The following is a 23,735-nucleotide window of genomic DNA, read 5'->3' as shown; positions in this document are numbered from 1 at the left end:
CAATGACAATCCTGTGTTGTTGACTTATTGGTTTTCATTGGGATTGAGTTCTTGAGAAAAGAGGAAAAAAATGCTGCAACCCCAAAAATGCGGAAATTCTTCTCCAACAGCAACAACAACAAGAGACCACAACAACGAGTCAGCACTCATAACCCCATCATCATCATCATCGGAACTCAATCCCCATACAAACATTTTTGATTCCAACAACAAGATCCAAGGCTATTATTTTTCAAGTTTTGAACTGTACCATAGAAATCATGTAAAATCCGATAATAATTCTCTGTTTAGTGCTTTTACCACACAAAATTCGCAACATCATAACCAACAAGTACCTGTATCTATATATTTACCGTTTACTCTACGATCTGTTCCTTTGGAAATAACTTCATTGGGAGAAATTGTGGAATCGAAGCCTTCAAATATTGAATCAAACTCCGCCCGAGAAGTGTTTCATCAGGTTGAAAAATTTTGGAGAAAGTTCAAAGGAGAATTTGTACATCCATATCCTATTGGATTTCAAGCAATTTTACGATTACGAAGAAGAAGACGTGTGAAAAAATCATCTGGATCAGATTGGATTACAGATACAGCAATTGAGAGGATTCAATTTAAGGTAGAAATTATTAGAGGAGATGTAGGACCTCAGTTTGTGGTTACTGATATCTCAAGCAGTAAAGGTGTGGGGCCGCGCTTTGTGGGAAGTAGCTGCTCTCACCCTTTTAAAGAGGCATTTCAATTGTATCAGCCCGACGAGGTCACATATACAAATGAAAATGGAGAAATAACAGACTATGTATATATCGGAGTTGACATTGATGATTTGACAGGATTAAGCGCTTTTGGATTTTGTGACCAATATTTACAAAGCATTCTCAACAACCTTGCAAAGCAGAATAATCGATATTTACCTGATCAAATTAATTATTTCGATGGAAAGAGTAAGGAATTTTGGAAAAATGCTTTAGAACGAGAAAAACAAAAACTCACGATTGAAATTATCGAATTGGAAAAAAAGAAACAAGCTCTAATGAAACACTCTACAAAATCAAATGAAAGTGGTACTATTCCCACCAAACCAAGAAGAGTGGTAAAGAAGAGGAGAACAAAGAGACCTGTCAAAGATGTTGAAGATACTCCATCATTTGCTGATGGAGAGGATTCCTTGAAAGAAGTTGCCTCGGATTCTGAACCCCTACAACAAATTTCTCCCAATAATGTGGGTTCGACATCATCACTTGTTTCTCCCATTAAGAAGATTAAGATGGATGCAATGGCAACGGAAGAATTACCCACACCAAACCGAATTGAGGCTGTTTTTCCAGCAAAAACAACGACAAATAATGCTATGGACCTCCAGAATGATGACATTGAAATTGGACCTTCGTCCACCAACAGTCATGACGATTTAGAGTTAAGGCTTCTTAAGGGCTCACCTCTTCCACCTTCACATCGTCCATCTCCAACCAAATCCTCTGACGTAGTGTGTGAACAACTGCAACCAACTTCAAATTCTGAAAGAAATATTAAAAGTCAAGAATCCATTGCTGAGGATAGCGACAAGGAAGAGCAACATCATGCCACACCTACCCGTATGTCACTTGTCAATATGCCAAATTCACCCAAACTCGAGAAAATTAACATTTCTCCTGCCAAGAGAAAAACCATTTCCTTACAGCTGAATGATGTAGAGGACATACCTACCGTATTGTCCACGGAAAAAGAGGTACCAAAGCCATCGTCCTTAACTCCACACAATCTCCAACAAGCGCACTCGATGGAAGGAAGTCATTCACCAGAATTTGCAGTTCCTGCTTTACCATCTTCTCAACAACGCAAAAAGAATGCTACCTCTCAACATCAGCATCATGTTGATGCGAGTGATGTCTCAACAACGTCTCAACCTCAGAATGTCATTTCACAACACCTCCTCCATCATGGTGGTAACACCTCTTCAAAGCCACCTCACAACGATGAATTGATAACAAAAACAAGTTCCCCCATTATGCAAGACTCTCCACAATTAGATGACATTATTGAGGGTGATCACGAACAAGGTGTCACAAATACGACGAACACCATCGACGTTAACAATACGAATGCAACGTCAAATACAGCCGTTTATGGAGTGGAAATTCCAAGCCATAATATTGTCCAAACGACGATGACAGACGACGATCATGAGAATTCTAAGCCGCAAAAATCAACAAAAATTATTGAGAAAATTGACTCGGATGATAGAGAAACTGAGATTGTCCAAGTGCAACCTTCGGGTCAAACAGATGTTACTACTTCAACACCTCCAATAGACCATAAGAATGATAATGACACCACTTTGACAAACACCAACCATAATGAACAGCCAATCGTAAATCAGAACGATACAAACAATCACATGGCCAGCAAACACGTTGATGATGATGATGAAACTCCTACTGATATCATGGAAATGGATGCATTTGGTACCTCTCTCAAAGAAAGGGCAGAAACAAAATTATCTCAAAAAGAAGAAGAAACTTTGAATGATTCACACTCATCTCAGCAAAACGCAAATCAAGAAGTTGTCTTGACCAAGACAAGAGTGATTTCACAAGTTGGTTCATCCTCTCCGACGAGAGACATACACACGGACACGACAACAGCAGCAACTACAGAACAAACCACTGCATCAACAATCAATAGCACGAACGTTCGAACCTCATATGCCTTGATGCCAACCTTAGAAATTCAATTTAGCGGTGAGACGCCGTCACCCTCATCATCTGCTAATAGCAATGGTAAAGGCCAGTTCGAAAATGATCAACATGAAATGAGTGTAAAACCTTCCACAACAACAGCAGAAGTAGTTGTGGCCGTTCCTATAGCGACCACTAGTAATATGGACGATGATGAAACTCCAAAAGATCTCACTCCTCCAGCACAAGTTTTTGAGGACGTCTCAATGAATTTCAATCACCCAGCCCAAATCACTCCCAACACAGAGAAAATAGCTTCACAAACCAAGACAGATCAAATCACCATGGCACACCACGAAGAAGAGGTCCCAGCCACACCAACGCCTGCCAAACCACTGCTTACACGTGGTGTCTCTTCTCCTACTCGAAGCGAAATTCTAAGTGACAAAGCAACACCATCCCATGAACACACTCCAGCCATAGAGATTTCGAGTAAAACGATGATTCCTGCCACGATTGTGTTAGATCCATTGGAGCTTGGAGAAGACGCCGACGATGAAGAAATGGATGAGTTTGCCAATGACGAAGATGATAAACCACCGGCCTCTACCCCACCGAACAACACGAGTCGAATACTTTCCTATACAACTCCTCGTTCAGAAAGAGGAGAAGATGGACCAGCCTCAAGTCAAGCAGCTGTGGAGGAAACTCAATATCCAGCGATAAAGATTGATGACTTTGACTTGGTCCTCTCTCCATCTAAAAAGAACAATCCCTTCATGCAAGTGCCTGCTCATGAAAATGAACCATCCGATGACGACGAGGACGAAGAGGAACAATCTCCTACCACACCGTCACCAACCACACTTGGTCTGAATCAACAATTTTCATCTCCTCCCCTCATTAACACCATTTCGCCCATTGTAAAAACCAGCATGACCTCGCCCGTTATTTTCAACAAGAGCAACAGTTCTGAAGAAGTTGTAAAGACGGCTCGACCTGTTTTTGAGCCAACCATGCAAATTGATTTTGATGTTGACTCTGATGACGATTTTGTCATGGAGACTGGCAAGAAGCAAAGCAAGCCAACTTCTCCTGTCCTCACCAACAATTCTAATTACATCTCAACCCCAGAAATGACACCAACCTTACTCACAGGTGTTGACCAAAACCATGACGAAGAAGAAAAAATTCAAAAAGATCAGAGTCGATCCTCCAAAACTTCATCTACTGTGGACTCTGAACAAAAGAAAGTTACAGAGATTTCTGAGGAAGCACAGAAACAGCCATCCTCGTCTTCCTCTAATGCAACTCCTCCTATCGTTACTCTTTCACAAAACTCTCTTCCAAATCATCCCATTTTGAAAATCAATAGACAACATCCTCTTAAACCATATTCAAAAATTAAGATTAACTCTCCAGTGATCAATATGGTATTCGCTCCAATTGGAGAACCCAAGCTTGCTATCTGCACCAAGTTGGACGTATCTATTCGAGAGTTGACTGGAACAGAATGGACCCAAACAGAACTCTTTGATTTACTCTTTGAGGAACAAGAGCAATTCTATTGTGTGAGATTCACTCCTGATGCAGAAATGTTAATCATTGCTCGATCTTGCTTTGAGCCTTCAATTATTATGACCATGTCACTTTTAGACGATGGAAATCAAGAAGAAAAAAACCAAGAAGGAACAGAAACCTTCCATGTGAGGTTTTTCGAAATTGATGGACAACATCAAAAGCAAACAGGAATTGAAAAAAAGCCTGTATTGAGTCTTGATGATATCCGAGCGCCAATATCCACAATGGAAATTAGTGGAAAAACACTTGTCGTCACAAGTACGAATGGAGATGTTCTCAAATATTCACTTGGAGAAGGCTTGAGAAGTAGAAAGGGAGTTATCACTTGTGCTTCCCTTAATGAAAGGGAAGTTGTTTCAAAATTGGAATTTGTGAGCTCATTGTCAGGTTTTGTCATTGGTACCTCTACTTACCACCTTGGTATTTGGAAGCTGTCAGATGGATCCTTGGTGAGAAAAATTTCGCTCTCTCCCTTCTCAATGATAAGAACGACGGTTATTCATGCATTGACAAGCGGCAACAACCAAGGAATACTTCTCATGTGTATTTACAAGAATGTTTCGAATAATGTTGACAAGAATCAACAAAATTGTGGTCTTTTCTTCTTGAACGAAACCACAGCGCTGTTACATACTTTTGAAAGAAAAGACGCCCCACAAAAGGTTCTCTCTCAGACAGAATCAGACATTATGACATCCATGGACGTTGTCAAAGATACAGAAAATACTCCGTTCTTAGTCTCAGGAACTTCTCGAGGTCGATTACTTCTCTTCAATTACCGATCAACGCAATGTTTAGGTTTTATTGTGGATCTTGATGGCGAAGTTGTTAGTGCATGCTGTTTCCATGATCGCTTTCCTTTACTGGCTGCAGGAGGTACCAAACACGTTGTCATTTATTACCAAGACAAGTACACGAATGAGCAGCAACAGTAGTTGCGAAATACTATTGTTTTTTCTAACAATTATTATTGTGCATGTTCCATAGAATTGCATAAAAGAAATTACAAAACTGGAAAGATACTAACATAGATGTCAAGGCTAATTTACAAAATGAATGAATTGATTCAATTTCACACACACGCCCATGAATAACTTTATCCCACTACACTATGATTGGGATACTGTTTGGAAAACGTCTACAGCCAAGGTCACTCTCCAAACTCTTTTACCTTCCAAGTCGGAGCGAAACATAATCCCATCTCCGTTCGTCACTATTACACGATCCTAATGCAGACATTATTTCATCGTCATTGTTCTCTTTTGTCTTTACTGGCAGTAGTTATTGTTGCATCCATGCTCCAAAGAACGTCAGCACAAGCATCCACTGACATTACTGACCCATTGCGTTCACAAGTGCCAAATTTCAAAATGGGATGGGCCCTCATTTAATACCATGTTTTTGAATGCAAGTTTTACCTTCGAATGGCCTTCGAACAGCAGTCTGACATTTGTCAATCCAATTCAGTCACCCTCCTCACTTTACAGAATGACTTCCAACATGATACATGAAAATGGAACTCTTTTTTCATTTAGACTTAATAGAACTCTGCAAGCCAATGAGGAGTTCTACACAGAAATTGAAGGTGAGGGCTCATTTGTCATTTGCCAATCACATGATACAACAATAATCATGGTGGTCACGATTCCTTTATCTTGCTTCGTTTGTGTAGCATTTTTCTTTAGTAACCTTTTCAAACACAACTTACCAATATACTTTTCCTGTCACATACGAAAGTAGTTATGTGTCAACAACTTATGATACAACAACTTATTACGAAAATCAAGGACTCAAAAAAAAGAGTACACACCATTATTGTTGTTATTAATGTTATTACTATAAAAGCTTATTACAAGATGAGAATATATGGTGAACTCGCGAATATTTTTAGAGTAAAAAAAATTCACAACAAATCTGCGAGGCTTCACTCTTTCTTCTTCTGTACAGAAATCTTTGAACCACACACCTGAAACTCTCTCAAATGACTGGACTCAAGGCAGAGGCTGAAAAGTTTTTGAATAACGCAAAGGAGAATACTTTTGGATGGACTCTCAAGGAGAATAGTACCGATGACAAGATTTATGTGGTGGTTGATAATGAAGCTGATCCGGATGATAACCCATACTTTTCAATTACAAAGAATGGAGATTCATTTGTAAGTAGTACACTGGATCATTTGGTGATGTTTTGAAATCGAGCACTGACCGCGATTTCCGAAAATTTCTCTCCTTTTTTTGGTCTTTTGATGATCATTGTTTGATGAATGAAAATTTATTATTGAAATTTACATTGATCTTGATGGACCATCACACACGAACGAAAATTCAACGTTGGCACTGACTGCTTTCAATTGAAACCTTCCATGATTTGTTGGAATAACGATAAATGATCAACAATTTTCGGGATGGAATGTTTATTCATCATTGACTTGAATGAAATCATATGATGATTTCACCAACAAATCCTTTACACACACTGACTCGACACATTCAATCTCTAAATGCTTGAAAAACTATTATTATTTTTGACCCCAAACGGGTGAATTCAAAACATGTTCGTGTGGATTGGCTTGTGGATCACTTACAATTCCAATATTGGAATTACAGAAAGTGGCAAGCCAATACTATCTATTGGAAGAAGTTGAGGGAGTTAGATTTATTAAATTATTGAGCGATTATTGTGCTCAAGGAAAAAGATCTCTTACTGACGTCTTGCAAAAGGCCAATTCAATCTATAGCCAAGTTGAATCTGCATTGATGGCTGGTGAAGAGCAAGGTGATGATGAAGATCAAGAAGAAGTTGAAATTGAGGTTGGAGAAGACATGCAAGATGACATGCCTGTACAACCAGTGAGCAGCATGGGTAGTGGCTATGATGCAAACTTTGAAGAAATGAAGAAGAAATTCAAAAAGCCACAAGGTGCATCTGAGGGTTGTATCAATTGTATCATGAAGGAGTATATGAAGATCAAACAAGCAGACGTTGAGAAATTAGGAATTAGTGCTAACCCAGTCAATGACGATCTTTTCCATTGGGAAATTCGTTTCTTCAAATTTGATCCAAAGGAGGATGGTCAAATTGCAAAGGACCTCGCTGAATACTCAAAGAAATTTGGCATTGAGTAAGTATTATTGCGATTTTTCGACATAGTTCTCATGGTCGAGCAATGACTGCCGAATGTTCCAATCATGAATCATTGATCAACCACTTCCAATCATGTCCCATTCATACTTGTGACTAAATCAACTCTGTGTGAATAGCTACATTACATTAGACTTGACTTTCCCACTTGAATTCCCATTCAAGCCTCCATTCATTAGAGTTCTCAAACCAAGATTTGCTTTCCGTACTGGTCACGTCACCATTGGTGGTTCCATCTGTATGGAATTGTTGACTTCATCAGGATGGAGCTCTGTGTGTTCTCTCGAATCAATCTTTGTTCAAATCAGAACTGAGATGATTGCTGGTGAGGCTCGTCTGGACTTTTCCAATACTACACCTTACACTGAACATGAAGCAAAGGAAGCCTTCTTCAGAGTTGCTGAAAGATATGGTTGGGAAAAGAGATAAGGAAAAGACCTTCAATGATTGCAATCTTTCTATAAAGTTTTTATTTTGCAATAGCTGATGTGTGTTGTTTACGTTTTGTTTCGAGGGTAGTTTTGTGTTGTCATTTCATTTGAGCAGCAAGCATTGTGAAGGAAGTACCCCTCTAGTTGAATCTATTTGAATTCTTCTACGAGAGTCCAACCTACATGACGGATCTCACTTCTTACAGCTGATTGCTGCCTCCAAAGTACTTTCTTGCGGAATGCAAGGAGGAGGAAGAGCCCCATGTTTTGGTTCATTTCATTCATTCTCTTGTTGATGCTAGTGCGTCAAGGTTGATTGATTTGTTGTGTTCGAGTGTTCAGGAATGTACTTGTAAAAGATCACTCTTCGATCCTGTTTTCTCAAATCTGAAAAGTAGAATGTCGAAGGCAATGTGCAGTTCTGAAAGGCTTTTGCTAACACGAGTTGACACTCTTTGGAAATGGACTTCTCATTCTCATCTTCATCATTGATATAGAACCAAATACTCTTCTTTTTTTCAGAAGTGGAAAGCTATATATATTATTCACAAAGAAATGCATGAAATTAGTACACGCACAATCCAAAATAAGCAATAACAAGCAAAAAACATGAAACAAGGCGACAAACAAAAATTCCCCACCACAACAACAGACAACATCAAACACGTTATGTGTGAAATCAAATTGTATTCAATTCATATCATTCACACCATCATCAATTATAAATCGAATTTTTTTTAATATTCATTGTTTCAAAACAACAATGTCTCTGAACTCTTACCTTTGAATAAGGCCAACGACTTCCATTACTCACTTCCTTGTAACGTCGCTTCAGAGTTGAGATACTCACTCCAAGGAGACGAGCAGCAGTTATTTGAGAGGCATTGAAATATCGAGACTTTTTTGTCGATAATATTCAAAATATTTCGAACATGAAGATGAGGATTGCAAGAAAGTGGATTCATTTTGATACGATCTTGAGTGGGAATATTATGAACTTACCATTTCTTTGTGAGTCTGTTATGGACGAATGTGCATTCGATGTGCATGGTCATTGAGACCAAAAAAGGAAAATCAGTATATGTTGTGAGGACAAGTGAATGATGCGAATACGGTTGAAGTGTTTATCATGCATTTGGTCAATAGACGCATGTTGTTGTTGTATTCAACCTTCTCTGCACATTTAAAGATTCAATCACTTACCACATGCAATCGAACATTTGTGTTTTTCATTTGATCCTTCCTTGAAGCGGTGGAATCTAAAAGTAATGTAGATGATTCAGCACCAGGATCTCCTCCACGACATACACACCTATTTGTAGCTACAGATGGAATAGAACCTTCTTTCTTGTGGTGGTGAATAACAGAACAACAATCACCACCACCACCACATGCAGTAGTACTAGTTCTTGTGAAGTATTTGGATCTCATGTGGTGGTGAGAGTCATGGAAAGAAAAACAATTCGTGGTGCTGGTGCTGCTTCTGGAATCTTGTTGAGGCGCACGTAGTGATAAAGCTGAAAGAGAGGTTCCTGTTGAGGTTGAAGTAAAGAGGAGGTGGTTGTCGTGCTGGTCAATTGCTTGTTGTTGCTGAGATTGTTTCTTCTCCATGTTTGGGTTTAGTGGATTGAATGAGTAATAATGATTGTTTTTTTGATGAAAGAATTAGGGAAGAAGGTTGTTGTACGGGTGTTGGAAGGAGGAAGAGCAATCAAACTTGTCGATGTTGTTGGAATAACACAAAAAATAGAAGAGGATATGAATAGCCCGTGCGACAATGGCATTTGGATCTAAATTCCAAATATATCATTTATTTTCTCCAAGTTGCTGCCGAGGTTGAATTTAATGTCAATGCGCGATGGTTGTTTGACCAAAGATGGACCAAAACAACAACAAGTTGAAATATTGGGAACACGTTGTTTTTATTCTTGAACATGACGAAGTGAATCTCTACGACATTGTGTGATTCTCTCACTACATAAAGAGCGTGGTGGTGATGCTTGTATTGTCTGTGAACCATGAGAGGGACTACCTTTAAAAGGAAAACCCATGCTTATTGTTTGATATTTAAACACAATGCCTCCGCCGGTGAAAGGAATTCCGTGGTGAGTGAGGAGAAACGCGTTTAGGCGTATAACTTTAGTGTATTATATACAAGTAGGTCCAGAAATGTAGTAAGGTACGTTCTTGGGCACATGCATTAAAATAAATTTAATCAAATTCTTCATTTTCATATTCATTTTGCAACGCTTTTTCATTAACTTTCATTAACGAACGAAAGGACAAAAATACAACAAATTCTAAAAAAACGCATGATTTGGATTAAAACACAGTTCGATATTGGAACATTTTCTCTTGTTTTTACTCAATCCCAGAAAAGTGACAAACTGCATTACTTCTATTGTACTTCTATTCCTTCTTCTACTCGAACGATCAATATATTTACATATTTAGAAAATAGACTGATTACTTTCTAATGCAATGCTTGGGCATTTCCACTTCAAAGGTCTCCAAATCTCCATCATGACTTCCACTTGTACTTGCAGAATGGGAATGAACAACACCACCAACTGGAGCAGGTGGCACAAGAATGCCACGAATTTTACCATCGGTACATCCCAACAAGAGAGCTCTTCGTCCATCGAATTCAATACTTGACAATTCGAAAGAAGAAGAAGAAGCAGGTGGATCTTGTCCATCATCAATCAAGTTAGAATTTTTCTGTTGTTGTTCTTCATTCTCTTCGTCATGAATCAACGAACAGAATGAACTTGAATCTTCATGTCTTGAGTAAATTTCAATCAAATCCTGGCTCGAAACGACCATCAAATCGCCCACAAATTTCAAATTGAAAATCCTGTCATGAATGCCTTCACGCATGGCTTCTGTGGCAAATTCTTCTTCCATGGTTCGTAGTGCCCCTTCCACAAGAAAATGATCACTGGTGAGAGGTACGGACTCGGCTGTGTTAAATACTCGAACCAAATATTCACCACCTTGCTTGACCAAGACATGAAGATGTTCACTGTTTTCTGGGAGAGAAACAAGATGCAACTCGTAGGTAATGTTATTAAGTGGACTTTCAAATGGATAGGAAAAGAGTGCTTGTTGTTGTGAGGAAGATTCTGAGGTATCTTCATGTGTTTCGTCATAGTCTTCTTCTTCAGAGTCCACAGCCAATGCAATGGAGGCACTAAATGCATGAATGACCATTTTCAATAGGAATAAACGATTGAATTGAAAATCTTGATGAGATGCATCATCGAGACCAATCAAAGAAATTCGTTTCTTTAAGAGTGAATAATTTGGCTCTAAAATTCCAATAATTCCGTCATCCCATGCAATGGCAATAAAACTATAAGCCAAAAGTCGATTGGGATTGGATCGATCTTTTCGACTTGAGGACACACTTTTCACCTTGTGATGACTTCTTCCCAAATTAAACTTTGATAATAGAATAATTTTTCCAGACATTAAGCCAAACTTCCAAACACCCACTTCACCTCTTTCACTAATTGCATAAATTAAATCATGTGAATTTCCCAAAGCGACGATCGGTGAATCAAAGGTTGTGGAGTCTGGTGACACACTTTCGATCATCTCAATCGAAAAATCAATATATTTAGTTGGTGCTAACTCAATTCGTGTGTCATCGAGCACGTACTGATGTGCTTGCTGCTTTTCCTTTGCATATATCTTCCAAAATTTCACACACAAATCCTTTTCCGAAAATGATGCAAAATAATTCTTGCATGCAACCTTCTTGATTCTTTTTTCAATATTTAATTGATGATTTGGTGTCGCACCTTTCGATAAATGTTCTTCATCGACATCGGAAATAATTTTGTGGCTCACTTGAATAATGTTGGAAATGGCAGAGGTGTGTTGAGGAATTGAGAACTGCGTGAGAGAGGAAGCGCCAGGAGCATAAAATGAAATGCTACCATCTTTCAATCCCATAAACAAGACGCTGATCGATGAGATATGGTAGTGATGATGATGTTCACGACCTTCTTCAGAATGATGATGACTACAACATGATGGCTGTTTCAAACCCTGGTTCTCATGACAACACCCATCATGGTGATGCTGTTCATGATGGCACAAAGGTTCGGAGGAGTGATGATGATGATCGTTGGCACCCTCCTCCTTCTTCACTACTTGTAAATTGAATCGGCTTACAAATGTAACGGGAATTTGGGTCATTTTTTTTGTAAAGAATAAATGTTCCAAATTAGTTCAACAACAAACGCATTCACCAAATAAATCAACTCACCTTAGTCTTATTAAAATTCAAAGAATGCATCCATCATACTTTTAAGAGAAGTTTGTTTGCTCTTGTTTTGATTGGGTGGTGAAGATGAGGAAGAGTTCTTGGTTGCTGTTGTCTTCACGCTTGTTGTGCTGATCGATGATCCCGATGCTGTCACATGGTGATCTTTCTCTTGTGGTTGGTTTGCTTTTGATGGAAGCAATGGATTCTGAGCAGAAGATGAGGTTGATGATGTCTTGGTCGACTTGCTGAAAAAGATGGTGGTCAAACTAATGTCTTCCTCCTCTTCGTCCACCGTATCCTTATTGTTAGTAGTGCTTGATGTGGTGGAGAACATACTGAATTTGAATGCCGATGGTGGACAGTTTTGCACTTTTTCTGCACTACTATCTGTGACATGTTTGTCAACTTCTTTCTTTGGCTTCTTGCTGGACTTGGAAAAAAACACATTTGTAACAGATAAGGCATCATCCTCTTTGGAAGAAGATTTCTTGTCATCCATTGCAGTGGACATGACCGCGGAGGGTGACTTTTCCAAAATAGGTAATGGACTTTTTCTCTTCTTCTTTGTAAAGAAAATGTCCTTAATGGTTAAATTTTCTTCATCGATGTAATCATCCATAACAGCAGGTTTTTCGATTGTATTCAGTACTTTTCGTGGTGATTGAATTGATTGGTTGTTCTTAAAAGACATCATTTGTTGAGGTGACAAGATCGTTTTGTTTTCCAACAACTTGTTCTTAACAGGGCTCAATGCTTCACCTTTGATCCGAGTGAGAGTGGGTGTGGGATTGGTTTTAGATGCTGCTGCTGATCGACTGATGATATTGTTGCTTTCTGTTTTAGATTTCGAAGCGAAAATGTTGCTTGATGCTGAAGTGTCATCCATGATCTCGTCAACATTATTCTGAACTTCCTTTTTAACCACCACCACAGAGTGTTCGGGATTGTTGTCATTGTGTTGTAATTGTACTCTCTTAGACAGTAATGGTTGTGGTTTCTTTTTGGCAGGAGAATCACCTCTCTTTTTCTCTGCCAGGTGATGAGTTTTGTCATTTTCATTTGAAACGTCCATTTCATCTGTTGTTAATGCTGACTCTATTTTCACATTTTCGTTTTGTTTCTTGTCGAAATGCTCTTCATCATTGACAATTTGAGTGCTCGTCTCTGCTTTGGTATTTTCTTTTTTCTTCTTTTCATATTCTGTTTGTAACTCTTTTTGTTTTTCAATGTAGACTTGCTTTTCCTCCATTGAAAGATCTTTCCACCGTTTGCCTACTTCTTTGGCAACTTCAGATGCAGAAACATTCCCACCCAATTCCTCCTTCACTCTCTCTCTATAATCATCACAATATAAAAAGAAACTCGTTTTTGGTTTTTTGAGCTCTGACTCCTTGGATGAATTTTTCTTTGTTGACTTTTTTGACTCTTTCTGAGATTCCAACTTTGAATTCAATACCATCCATGCAGGTAATGTTTTCTTTTTTTTCTGGTCTGTTTTTTCATCAGAAGCATTTGCATGACTTGAGGAGGCAGGAGTATTGGTTGCGTTGGAAGAAGGAGGCGAATTCTGAGAGAGCTCATTAACTTGACTTGTATGTTCCTGTGAATCGAGTTCTCCACTTTTCAACATCTTCTCTTTTTGTTCAAGTTTTTGCTCATCTCCTTGATTTCTGTTCGAAATGATCGAAATATAGGCCAAAACACCGGCACATATGTGTTTGCACCGTCCTTGACTTCCATCAGGACATGTACATACAGCCTTGTTAAGCTTTTTATCTTTCATTAATACCTCTTGTCGATAAAAGATTGGCTCTTGTCCAGGTTGGGGTGCTTGTTGTCTCGTGCACTTGGAATACATTTTGAAACAGTTGGGCTTTTCTGGAATGAGTTTAACCATCACATTATAAATAGAAGACTCTAAATCTTTTCCTCGTTGGAACTATGGGAAGGATGAATGCAGAATTTGGATGAATGACCTATAAACATATTAAAATCATTGTCATGTATATAACATACCTTAGTCAATCCAAAATAATCACAGATAAACGAGAGTGACATGTCTGTCACAGGAAACTGAAAGATGTCAGATGTTTTTCCATCGCTAGTCGTTGTGGGTTGGGAAGTAGTAACATTAGGCATCAGGATATTGACAGATTTTCTCATGGCCGTTCCTCCTGAGGGGCTTCCTTCAATACCTCTGGAGAGTTTTTCTGTTTGTTTAGGAGAAAACCTTTTCCGTTCTGCATTGATTGATTCCAAATTCATGTTCATTTGATTCGATACACTGTACCCATTGATTTTCTGGTAAAATTGTAAATGGCTCGAAAAATCATTTTGTGCTGCAAATTGAGAAATGACACTTGGATTACAAACAATGCCGAAAAGCACATGATTGATTTCACGTTGTTGAGAGTCCTGAAAAACTCCAGCTCTATATTGACTTGAATGATTTCGTTGAAGCTCAGTAATGAAAGGGTATCTTCCAATGTACTTGCTGAACATTTCACCATTGCTCTTCCATGAATCCATTTGCACAAACTCTATATTTTTCAAAAATTCAGGTTGATTTGATCGATAATCGAGTTGAACCAATGCAATTTTCTGTTCGATACGAAGAGTAGAAGTTTCTGAGTGTTCTAATTCTTGCATGGAAATATCTAAAAAACTTGAAAAATCTACAAGTATTAATCCTAGTTTTGCCATGCGTATATACATTTCATTGTTAATGTACAAATTATTCTCAGTTCTACACTCATTGGTGAAAAACTTTTTGTGCTTATTCATTGATGATGAGCTTCCAATATTTTGAATACTTTGAGCATTGAACGGAGAAACTACCACAATAGCCTCACTAACCGCAAGAGAGTGTAAATACATCAATGAGGAAAGCAATAATGTTTCGTCTCTCTTCATTTGTTGATGATTCATTGAGCTCGTCACTTTGATCTCCACAGTAAAAATAGGAAATGGGAAATATTTACAAAGAGTCTTCTCCACCCACATGACAAATTGTTCAAATGTTTTGGTTTTTTTACCAAGCAAGTCACAAAGTTTGTCATAGTCTTTTTGTATCAATATAATGATGATCCTTCCATTGGGCTTGACTTTAACCCACTGTGTGAAAAGCCAATGTAAATGAGGATCTGCAAAATTAGAAATATCTTTTTCTTGAGAAGGAGAAAGTACCAACAATCTGAGAGCCAATAACATGCCATCCACTATTAATCCTTGATGAATGAATTCAACTTTTTCTCTGCAGTGAAATTTGTATCAATTGAAAAAAAGTAGTAGCATGATTACGAATGCATGCACGTGATCAAATGAAACACCTACCTATTCACATTGGTCAATTTCACCTTACTCTCCAACATGGTGTCAAAGCCTTCACTTTTGGAGGGAATCACGTGTTCTTTGTCTTGCCCGGGTTGAAGCAGAAAGGTATGTCCACCTAGACAAATATCCGGAGATTTGACATTATTTTTCTTTAGGAAATAGCTCAATATTTGGTTCGTGTTGAATTGATATTCCAATACTTTCTCATTGTTGCACGTAAAACACAGAGCCCCGACTTTACAATGTGGAATGCTTTGTTTTACTTTCTCAATCAATGATTTTCTAGTTTCGGGTATTAAATTTTCATCTTCAATTACAATTTTGCATTGCTAAATGCGTGTTCATGTGAGCAAGAGGTGTTTTGAGAATCATCATTATAATATTTGAAATTATTTAGATATATTAATTTTCAAATATCAAATATTATATTATATAATTTAATATTCATGAACATATTACCTTTTCTAATTTTTTGATAATCTTCTTGAACATGGCGTGTAAGGACAACTTTTCTCGCTTATTCCAATCATCCAATGAAACCCGTTCATGACTAGCTGCAAAATATCGATGATATTGGAGTGTTTTATTGGAACATTTATTTCCGATGAACAAAATTAAATGGCAGGATAGTAATGACGAGTAATCTTCTAGCGACGGTGATGGCAAAGAAGAAACCATTTTTTTGAAGCTCTATGAATTTCGTGTTGGGACTGGAATAACAACATGAAATTCCAGTTGTTCGAATAAAAGAACTCTTGTAGTAGATTTAAGTTCAACGTCCTGTGATGAGATGTGGTAAGCATAATAACACCCATTCTACTTTAGGAGCATATGAGTAAAGCCTGCTTATCGTGAAACTTACTATGTCACACTATCAAAGACGATCCATCTTTGATAGTCAGATGGAAAGTAAGAGAAATGTGAGTATTTTACTGTGTTGAAAGATTTTGGCCCATTACAAACACAATCAATAAAAGAGGGATTGTGTTTGTGCATGTTGTGGTTTAAAAAATATTTTGAATGATTTTTTGTCTTTTCATAAAACTCAATGATCATTTTACTTGATGTCGAGATCCCGACAAGAGAGAAACTCGATCCAAACGATGAGTTAACATTCCTCTCGTCAGTTCGGCACAATTTTGCAACCAATCCAATTCAACTCTTAAACCCAAAGTTGAAATTTAAGAATATTTGAACCAGCACGTCATTTGATAATTGAGGCAACATTTGCCCCATGTGCATCCAAGTTTCATATTATTGCTACATTATCGAACCAAATTATTCGTTCACTCGTTTGCTTTTCATATCCTCCTCTACTTTGCCGCGTTGCATTTCCAAAAACTTTTTCACTCTTTCGTCGTTCTTTGCTTTTTCTTGCCAATACAAATTGTAGTGATTGGCATTTCCTAGTTCGTTTTGTTTCATATCTTCTGCCAAGTGAACTTCTTCCTCCGATCGATTCGCTTCCCATTCATCCATGTAGCTCTTTGTTTCAGGCATTTTCGACACAATCCATTCTTTGATGGCTGGTTGTGAAATAACAAACACCACTCCGAAGGGATACATGAGATACCATGCAAATTTAAAGAATTCTCTTCCGAATCTATACTTGATTGGAGGAACGTAGGAGAGCAGTTTCTGAATAGGATTCAGAGGCTTTGGTACGGATTTTGGCAATTGTCCTAATCGTTGTTTTTCCTCAACCGTCCTTTGAATCTCTTCCTTATGGAAAGTAGAGTAGAGTGTGGGTATTCTTCCAGTCTCGGAGTTGTATTGTCTGAGTGGTGTAAAGGTGGTCGAGTGTGTGGTGGCTTCTGGTGATGATTGGCTGCTCATTTTTTTCTTCTTTTTTTGCTGAGGCTGCGAAATTTGCTGGATTTGTCCTTCAGTAAAGGATGATGATGATTTTACAAGATTGATTTCCTAATTGATTAATAAACATTCCAAACAATAATGTTCAGTGAGTTGTTAGGTATTAAGCATTTTCCCTCCCTAACAAAGACATGTCTTCAACAAAAAAAATGTGGAGCAAGCTGTCTTCCTCTTCTCCAACATCCTGCAATCCCACCCGAACAACCACAACACGCAGGAGGCAACCAGTCGGAACCAACTCGCCTTCATCAAAAACTCTTTCCGCCACTTCCATTCAATTTTTAATCATTACATTTTTAATTATTATTGGAGTTTTTGCGGGTTCTTCCTTTCAACAACAACACCACACAGTAGAAGCCAATGCTCCAATTTCTTTAAATAGGGTCAGTGCACTGATTGCATGGAACAGTGATGGTGTAACCTTGAAGGCTACAACATCAGGACTCAGTGAAGATGATAAGCAAAATTGTTTTTATTGGACAACCCTGCATCCTGAGTTGGTATCCTTGGTGCCTGTAAACAAAATCTCGGATGACCAGAAAATACAACTAGGAAGCTCCCCAGTCATGACATGTTCTCAAGAAATTCAAGTATGTTTCGATGAATATTATCATTGTCCTGATTCACGCTAATCTCTATGATGAATCAATCTTTGAATATTTGTATTCACCTCGAATGATGGCTTCTTTTAAATTGATCCCGTACCATCATGATGAAATGACAATGATCATATTTTAATTCTTGGCATATTTAATTACAAACAGGTTATTCCAAAAGGCTTTCACTCGAAACCACAAGTGGCAATTGTTACAGCTCATCGATTCCATCCTTCTTCGGGATCTACTGGCGCCACTGCTTTTTGCGAGGTTTTCATAGACTCTATCAGCCAATTGAAATTGCAAACTACAGTCAGAAAACTCACTATCAATGAATTGGAAACACTACAAGTTGATGGATTTGATGCGGAAGGAAACATTTTTTCTTCATTGACAGGATTAAGCTTTGTGTGGAAATCTGAAGGATTGCCAGGACACAAAAAGCCGTACGTTTTTTAACAATTTTGCAAATTTAGTTTTCTAACACTTGTTGTCATGAATGTCAAACCTTTTTACATTTTTAACATGTTGCGATGACGAAAACATTCTGAACCTACATTGACCAAAATTGGTAACGTGTGGTTGTTTTGACACATACCAAAACAGAGGACTCATTGAACTTATTGACATCAATGATGAGTCGGTACATTTCTTTGATGAAAAGAAGCGAATTAAGAGAGGTGTTGGAAGTCACGATGTCATTATTGCAAAAGGTTTACGTTCAGGAGAAGTTTCTGTTTCTGTCTCTTTGAAGAGCACACAAAAAGAAGGTGCCACCTTATCTGACATGGTCACTATTTCTGTAACTGACAGCTTTATGTTGAAACCTAAAAACGAAATGAGAGTTGTACCTGGTACAATAATTCCATTTGAATTATATATTAGGAAGTATTCTGAAAAAAATCAATTTGAACACATTCCAATGCCTAATAGAAACTATGAATGGTTATCTTTGAACAAAGATGTAGGTGAAATTGCTTCCACTACTGGAGTGTTTAAAGCTATTGATCTTGGAGCAACCAATATTATTGTTCAAGATGTAACCTTCAATTTGAACAAAGCATCTGCATTAGTTCACGTTGTGAAACCTGCTTCTATCAAAATTTTGATCAGCCCAAAGAAAGCAAGACTCTACAAGGGCTATGAATACGTATTGAAAAATTACAAAAATGCAAACAATGATGAACATTCAAGCTTGGTTGTTAACAATGAATATGAAGTGAAGATTGAGTTGTATGATCAACATCACATGCCAGTAGATATTACAGAAAATGTTAAATTCAAGTTTTCAATTGAATCTGCTACTGGCGACAACACTTCGGCGATTAGGATATTAAGCCGTTCTCAGAACGAAGATTTATTTTTGATTAGAGCCGACCAACTTGGAGATGTTATTTTGAAAGCATCTCTCAAAACAGGGGAATTGACATCAGGGGCTTCTTCATTTTCTGCTCACGAAAATATTGAACTTACCCAATCAAGGCCTATCTCTATTGTTCCTCCGGTCACCATTCAACTGCAAGATAGCATTATTTATTTACCCCATGACTTTGGTGTTGAGCAAATGTTTAGAGTTGAAGCCACAGGTGGTAGCGGTTTGTTAATGTGGACAGCTGTTAACCCTGGCTCCTCCTTTGACGTCGTTAGCCAAAAGGGTCCAGGCAAAGTTTATGGTATTTTGACCTCCAAACGAAATGGCGAAGCTGATGTTATTGTGTTCGATCAGCAGAATTTGTACAATGGTGACTCTCGTGTTGTATCAGTTTCTCAACCTCATAGCTTGCGTTTTGAAAAGGGATTCCGTGAAGTTGCCGTTGATGACAGTTTGTGTTTACGTCTCAAGGCACTTGATAGCAATGGCAACGTCTATCACAACATTTCTAGCCTACAATATGAGTGGAGTGTTACAGACACGTCAGTGTATACCATTTCATCTCACTCTTGTCAAGTCGGAAAAAGCGTTTTTGCCGAAGTTTCCATTCGAGCTATTCAGGAAGGATTTACTACTGTAAAAGCAAAATATCAAAATGGAAAGCTACAAGAGAAGACTCATGTTGCAGTTTATCCTCAACTACAAATCACAGAGCCCTACACTGACAACAATAAGGTTTTCCTTGTACCATTAGGAGCCACTGCACAGCTCAGTATCAGTGGAGGTCCTCAACCTTGGGATAATTTCGTGAAGGGAGAGTCAAGAATTACGGATGCCATTATTGCTGAAGATCCAGATCGTCTTAAAATTGCTAAAGATACAAATACTTTAGAAAGTGACAAGAACAGAAAGAGATCATTTTATATTACTTGCTTAGATTTCGGAAAACAACAATTATCTGTCGACATTCATCACCATATTCCAACGGAAGATGCTTTACCAAGTTCAGCTTCCATTAAGGTCAAGTATTCTTGCCAACCACCAGCGCATCTCAAAGTTATTCCTTTGAATCCCTCTACTATGGAAGAACTGAGCTTAATTTCTAAAAAGAATATCAGAACCTACAGTGTTAGAAATAATCAAACAATACCAGCAATCATGCATGTTTATGATAGGGAGGAGAATCAATTTATTACACTCTCAACTCTTCAAGATACATGGGATTTGAGTGATAATGATATTGTTAAATTCTCTCCAAAACAGCAAGCACCAGGATTCAGATTGTTAGATATCAACGAAAACGAGGGTATTGTCACACTCACTGGAAAAATTACTGGCTATCGCAGAGATGAACTCAAACGACACGTTTCCAATGCAATCATATCCTCTGCCACTTCCTCATTCTCTTCTCCTTTAGTGGACGAAATTGAATTACGAATCGCACCAAACGTTTTCATCACTCCAACCAATTACCTTTTATTCAGACACAGAAAAATCTCTCTCACCGTTAAAGCAAGTGGTGGATCAGGCAAATACGACTTCTCTCACAACAACACTCATGTTGCTGATTTGGTTCCAAAGGACTCGATGGCAGAGGTGGTTGGCCTTATTCCAGGATATGTGAGAGTGGATGTTGTTGATGCTTATTCTCGTGTGAGTCCTGCCGCCAGCTGTTTTGTTAAGGTTGCTGATGCACATGATGTGTCTTTGGAAGGCGAACATTTCGTTCAAGTGGATAGATCTATTTCTCTCAAGTTGAAGGTGTTCGATGACACCGGAGCAGTGTTTCCAGAATATCAACATTTTGCTATGAATCCTTCGATTGATATTGACACAACACGCACGGTCGTTATTAAGCAATCTGACTCGAGCTCTGACGAGTACATACTCACTGGTGAAAGAGTTGGTATTGTGAAACTTGTAGCCAGTGTATTGAATTCAGATGGTAGACGAGTTTTCAGCGCTCCTTTCATTGTGAATGTTTTCGAATCCATGAAGGTTGAATCAGAAGAGTTGGTCTTGATTCCAGGGGCCAACTATCAAGTTTATGTTTCAGGAGGCCCAGCCGAGTCACAACGTGTTTCTACTGTGTTCCGCTTTGAAAGATCCAATGTCGCTTCGGTAGATCAAAAAGGTGTTGTGACTGGTATTGCTTATGGCGAAGAAACATTAATTGTTGAAAAGAAGAGCACTTATACGAATGTCATTTACTCCAGAAAAACAGTGTCTGTTTATGTTGTGCAACTTGTTGGTCTTAAGGTTCCATCTCCGCTGGCACTTTTTGAATACAACTTTGTTCCTGTCCCAATTTATGGAGTCTATACAAGAGGAAATTCTCAGACCAAGCACTTACTCTCTCCAATCTTCATGCAATCTCCTTACTTTAAAGTGACGGTCGACTCGCAAGAGAGTAGTGTGGCTCTTGTAAATCAACCCTACAGCCATACTGGTCATTCCGTGTTTATCTCAGGAAAGAAAGTGGGCAAGACACAATTGAATGTCAATGCTGTTTTCAGTGGACACCCTTCTCTTTCTTCGTGGCATGTACAGACAAGTGCTTCGATTCAGGTGGATGACAAATTGAAATTGATCGATTTCCCACACAAGGATCTCATCCTGGCACCAAAATCTTCTACCTTCCGTTTAAAGACAAACAAGGACAACATTTCACTTCAAAAGTATTCCATTGCAAAGAGCGATATATATGAAAATGTTCTCTCTGTGGCCAAGAATGGAGAAATCACCACCCACACCACAGAAGGTATTTCAATTGTTATTATCGAAGAAGTAGCTACAGGACAAACTGTTGCCCAAAAAGTATCTGTACAAACGCCACATTTCTTATCTATGTACATGAATCAATACGGACACACATTTGGATATGACTTTAAAGTACAAGTGGACAGTGACATTGAAATTCCACTGTCGGCTCTTTCCATGCGCGGTGAAAAATTTGTGTCTATAACTGGAATTAATCTTAACTCACGCATGAATTACCATGATGTAGTTTCAATCAAAGTAGATGCAATCAGAGAGGTACTCCTTGTTCATGCTCATTCCGTAGGGGTTGTCACAGTAGAGCTAAAGTCATCTGAGCTCAAAGAAGCCTATTATTGCCAATTCACCGTAGTTCCTTCTTCTTCGAGAGCTGGTGTGTCAGAAAAGCCAGTAGTTTCCTCGTTGACTTTACATGTGGGTGATACTATTGACTTACCGAGTCTTTCTAATGAATGGGAGAGTGACGACACCACTATATTGTCCATCGATCGATATGGACGTGCTGTTGCACATCAAGCAGGTATGGTCACCCTCACAACTAAGGGAGGAAACGGTTCTCAAATCCGAGTGAGGGTTGTCACAATCTCGAGCGCCAGAATTATGTCATCAAAGGCAGAGTTCAGCTCTAGTACTGATCCATCCAAAATTGCACCTCTTCGCATACCTGTTCGATTATTTGATAACAATCAACAAGTTTTTGATTTACCACAAGATCCAAGAGTAAGAAGAAATACCATCGTAGAATGTACATCCAATACTCCATGGCTTGATGTGATTGGTACAGAAAAAGTTGGCGACAATTATGAATGTCTTGTGAAACCCAACCGCCAGTCTTTTATTTCTGGAGATTTACAAAAATTATCTGGCTTCCAAGATTTGTATTTCAACATTAAGGTCAAATATGGAGAGGCAGCACGTGATCAATTAACACTCAAGACACCATCCATCTCTGCCAAATTCATATCAGGCAAAACATCTGAACCAACTTCGAATAGAATCGATGAATCTACTCCATCTCAACAAGAGCAAGAGGAGTCTTCAGGATACTTTGGTTATATCATTCTTTCATTAATTATTGGAGTATTAGGATTTGTTATTTATGGCTCCATGACTGGATCATCTCCATCGGCACGAACTTTTGAAAGAACATCCCCCAATCGATTTACTGAAGGCACAGGTCCAAGAGGGTCACCTGTAATGATGATGGCCACACAACAGAGTCCTCATTTGAGTCGACAACAACGAGAAATTCCATCAGGAACTTCTAGAACCTTTAGACACAGTAATAGCTCTGGTTTTTATCTTACTAATAGTGCATTTAAGGCAAACAATCCATTCTATTCAGATCCCTATTACAAAGATGAAGAGTGATTTGATACATCCAAAGAATTCACAAATTTCAGTGACTACTGGGATGACTAGGTCAACCACATAGATTCTCTGCAAACAAATTACTATTTCCCTTAATTTATCTCAATAACTAATAAATTATTATTCTTACAAACGAGTGTTCAGTTCTCGATTTTCATTGCTTTGATCATTGACATCAAGTGTCAATACTATTTAGAACTTGCAACAAAAGCATCCACGTAGTGAAAAAAAACAGCATTTCAACAATCCTTTGATGGTTTTAGGTCAATAGGTTCCTTGCTCACCTTTGTTCCAACTTTTTCTATGAGC

General features: G+C 38.3%; 7 protein-coding genes across 7 annotated transcripts; 3 read left to right on the top strand and 4 right to left on the bottom strand.

Annotated features, from left to right (window-relative positions):
* Positions 1 to 70: 70 nt before the first annotated feature.
* On the top strand, positions 71 to 5,191 carry FDP41_002539 (uncharacterized protein; the record flags this gene model as incomplete). The annotated part of the gene is made up of 1 exon (XM_044705744.1): positions 71 to 5,191. The coding sequence occupies one exon, from the start codon at positions 71 to 73 to the stop codon at positions 5,189 to 5,191; it is 5,121 nt and encodes a 1,706-aa protein (XP_044563432.1).
* Positions 5,192 to 6,237: 1,046 nt separating this feature from the next.
* On the top strand, positions 6,238 to 7,826 carry FDP41_002538 (uncharacterized protein; the record flags this gene model as incomplete). Its single annotated transcript, XM_044705743.1, has 3 exons — positions 6,238 to 6,411; positions 6,863 to 7,377; positions 7,517 to 7,826. The coding sequence occupies 3 exons, from the start codon at positions 6,238 to 6,240 to the stop codon at positions 7,824 to 7,826; spliced, it is 999 nt and encodes a 332-aa protein (XP_044563431.1).
* A 300-nt stretch (positions 7,827 to 8,126) lies between these two features.
* FDP41_002537 (uncharacterized protein) lies at positions 8,127 to 9,439 on the bottom strand (the record flags this gene model as incomplete). The annotated part of the gene is made up of 4 exons (XM_044705742.1): positions 8,127 to 8,360; positions 8,610 to 8,726; positions 8,831 to 8,845; positions 9,032 to 9,439. 4 exons carry the CDS (start codon positions 9,437 to 9,439, stop codon positions 8,127 to 8,129), a joined length of 774 nt encoding a protein of 257 aa, XP_044563430.1.
* An 855-nt stretch (positions 9,440 to 10,294) lies between these two features.
* Positions 10,295 to 12,034, bottom strand: FDP41_002536 (uncharacterized protein; the record flags this gene model as incomplete). The annotated part of the gene is made up of 1 exon (XM_044705741.1): positions 10,295 to 12,034. One exon carries the CDS (start codon positions 12,032 to 12,034, stop codon positions 10,295 to 10,297), a length of 1,740 nt encoding a protein of 579 aa, XP_044563429.1.
* Positions 12,035 to 12,114: 80 nt separating this feature from the next.
* On the bottom strand, positions 12,115 to 16,115 carry FDP41_002535 (uncharacterized protein; the record flags this gene model as incomplete). Its single annotated transcript, XM_044705740.1, has 4 exons — positions 12,115 to 14,043; positions 14,121 to 15,357; positions 15,438 to 15,766; positions 15,897 to 16,115. 4 exons carry the CDS (start codon positions 16,113 to 16,115, stop codon positions 12,115 to 12,117), a joined length of 3,714 nt encoding a protein of 1,237 aa, XP_044563428.1.
* A 600-nt stretch (positions 16,116 to 16,715) lies between these two features.
* On the bottom strand, positions 16,716 to 17,273 carry FDP41_002534 (uncharacterized protein; the record flags this gene model as incomplete). Its single annotated transcript, XM_044705739.1, has 1 exon — positions 16,716 to 17,273. One exon carries the CDS (start codon positions 17,271 to 17,273, stop codon positions 16,716 to 16,718), a length of 558 nt encoding a protein of 185 aa, XP_044563427.1.
* A 185-nt stretch (positions 17,274 to 17,458) lies between these two features.
* On the top strand, positions 17,459 to 23,426 carry FDP41_002533 (uncharacterized protein; the record flags this gene model as incomplete). The annotated part of the gene is made up of 3 exons (XM_044705738.1): positions 17,459 to 17,899; positions 18,074 to 18,351; positions 18,512 to 23,426. 3 exons carry the CDS (start codon positions 17,459 to 17,461, stop codon positions 23,424 to 23,426), a joined length of 5,634 nt encoding a protein of 1,877 aa, XP_044563426.1.
* Positions 23,427 to 23,735: the final 309 nt, after the last annotated feature.

The sequence above is a fragment of the Naegleria fowleri genome, assembly GCF_008403515.1.
Source record: "Naegleria fowleri strain ATCC 30894 chromosome Unknown tig29, whole genome shotgun sequence".
In the NCBI taxonomy this organism is placed as follows: Eukaryota; Heterolobosea; class Eutetramitea; order Acrasida; family Naegleriidae; genus Naegleria; species Naegleria fowleri.
Note: the sequence above shows the minus strand (reverse complement) of the source record. Positions and strands in the feature narration are given on the sequence as shown.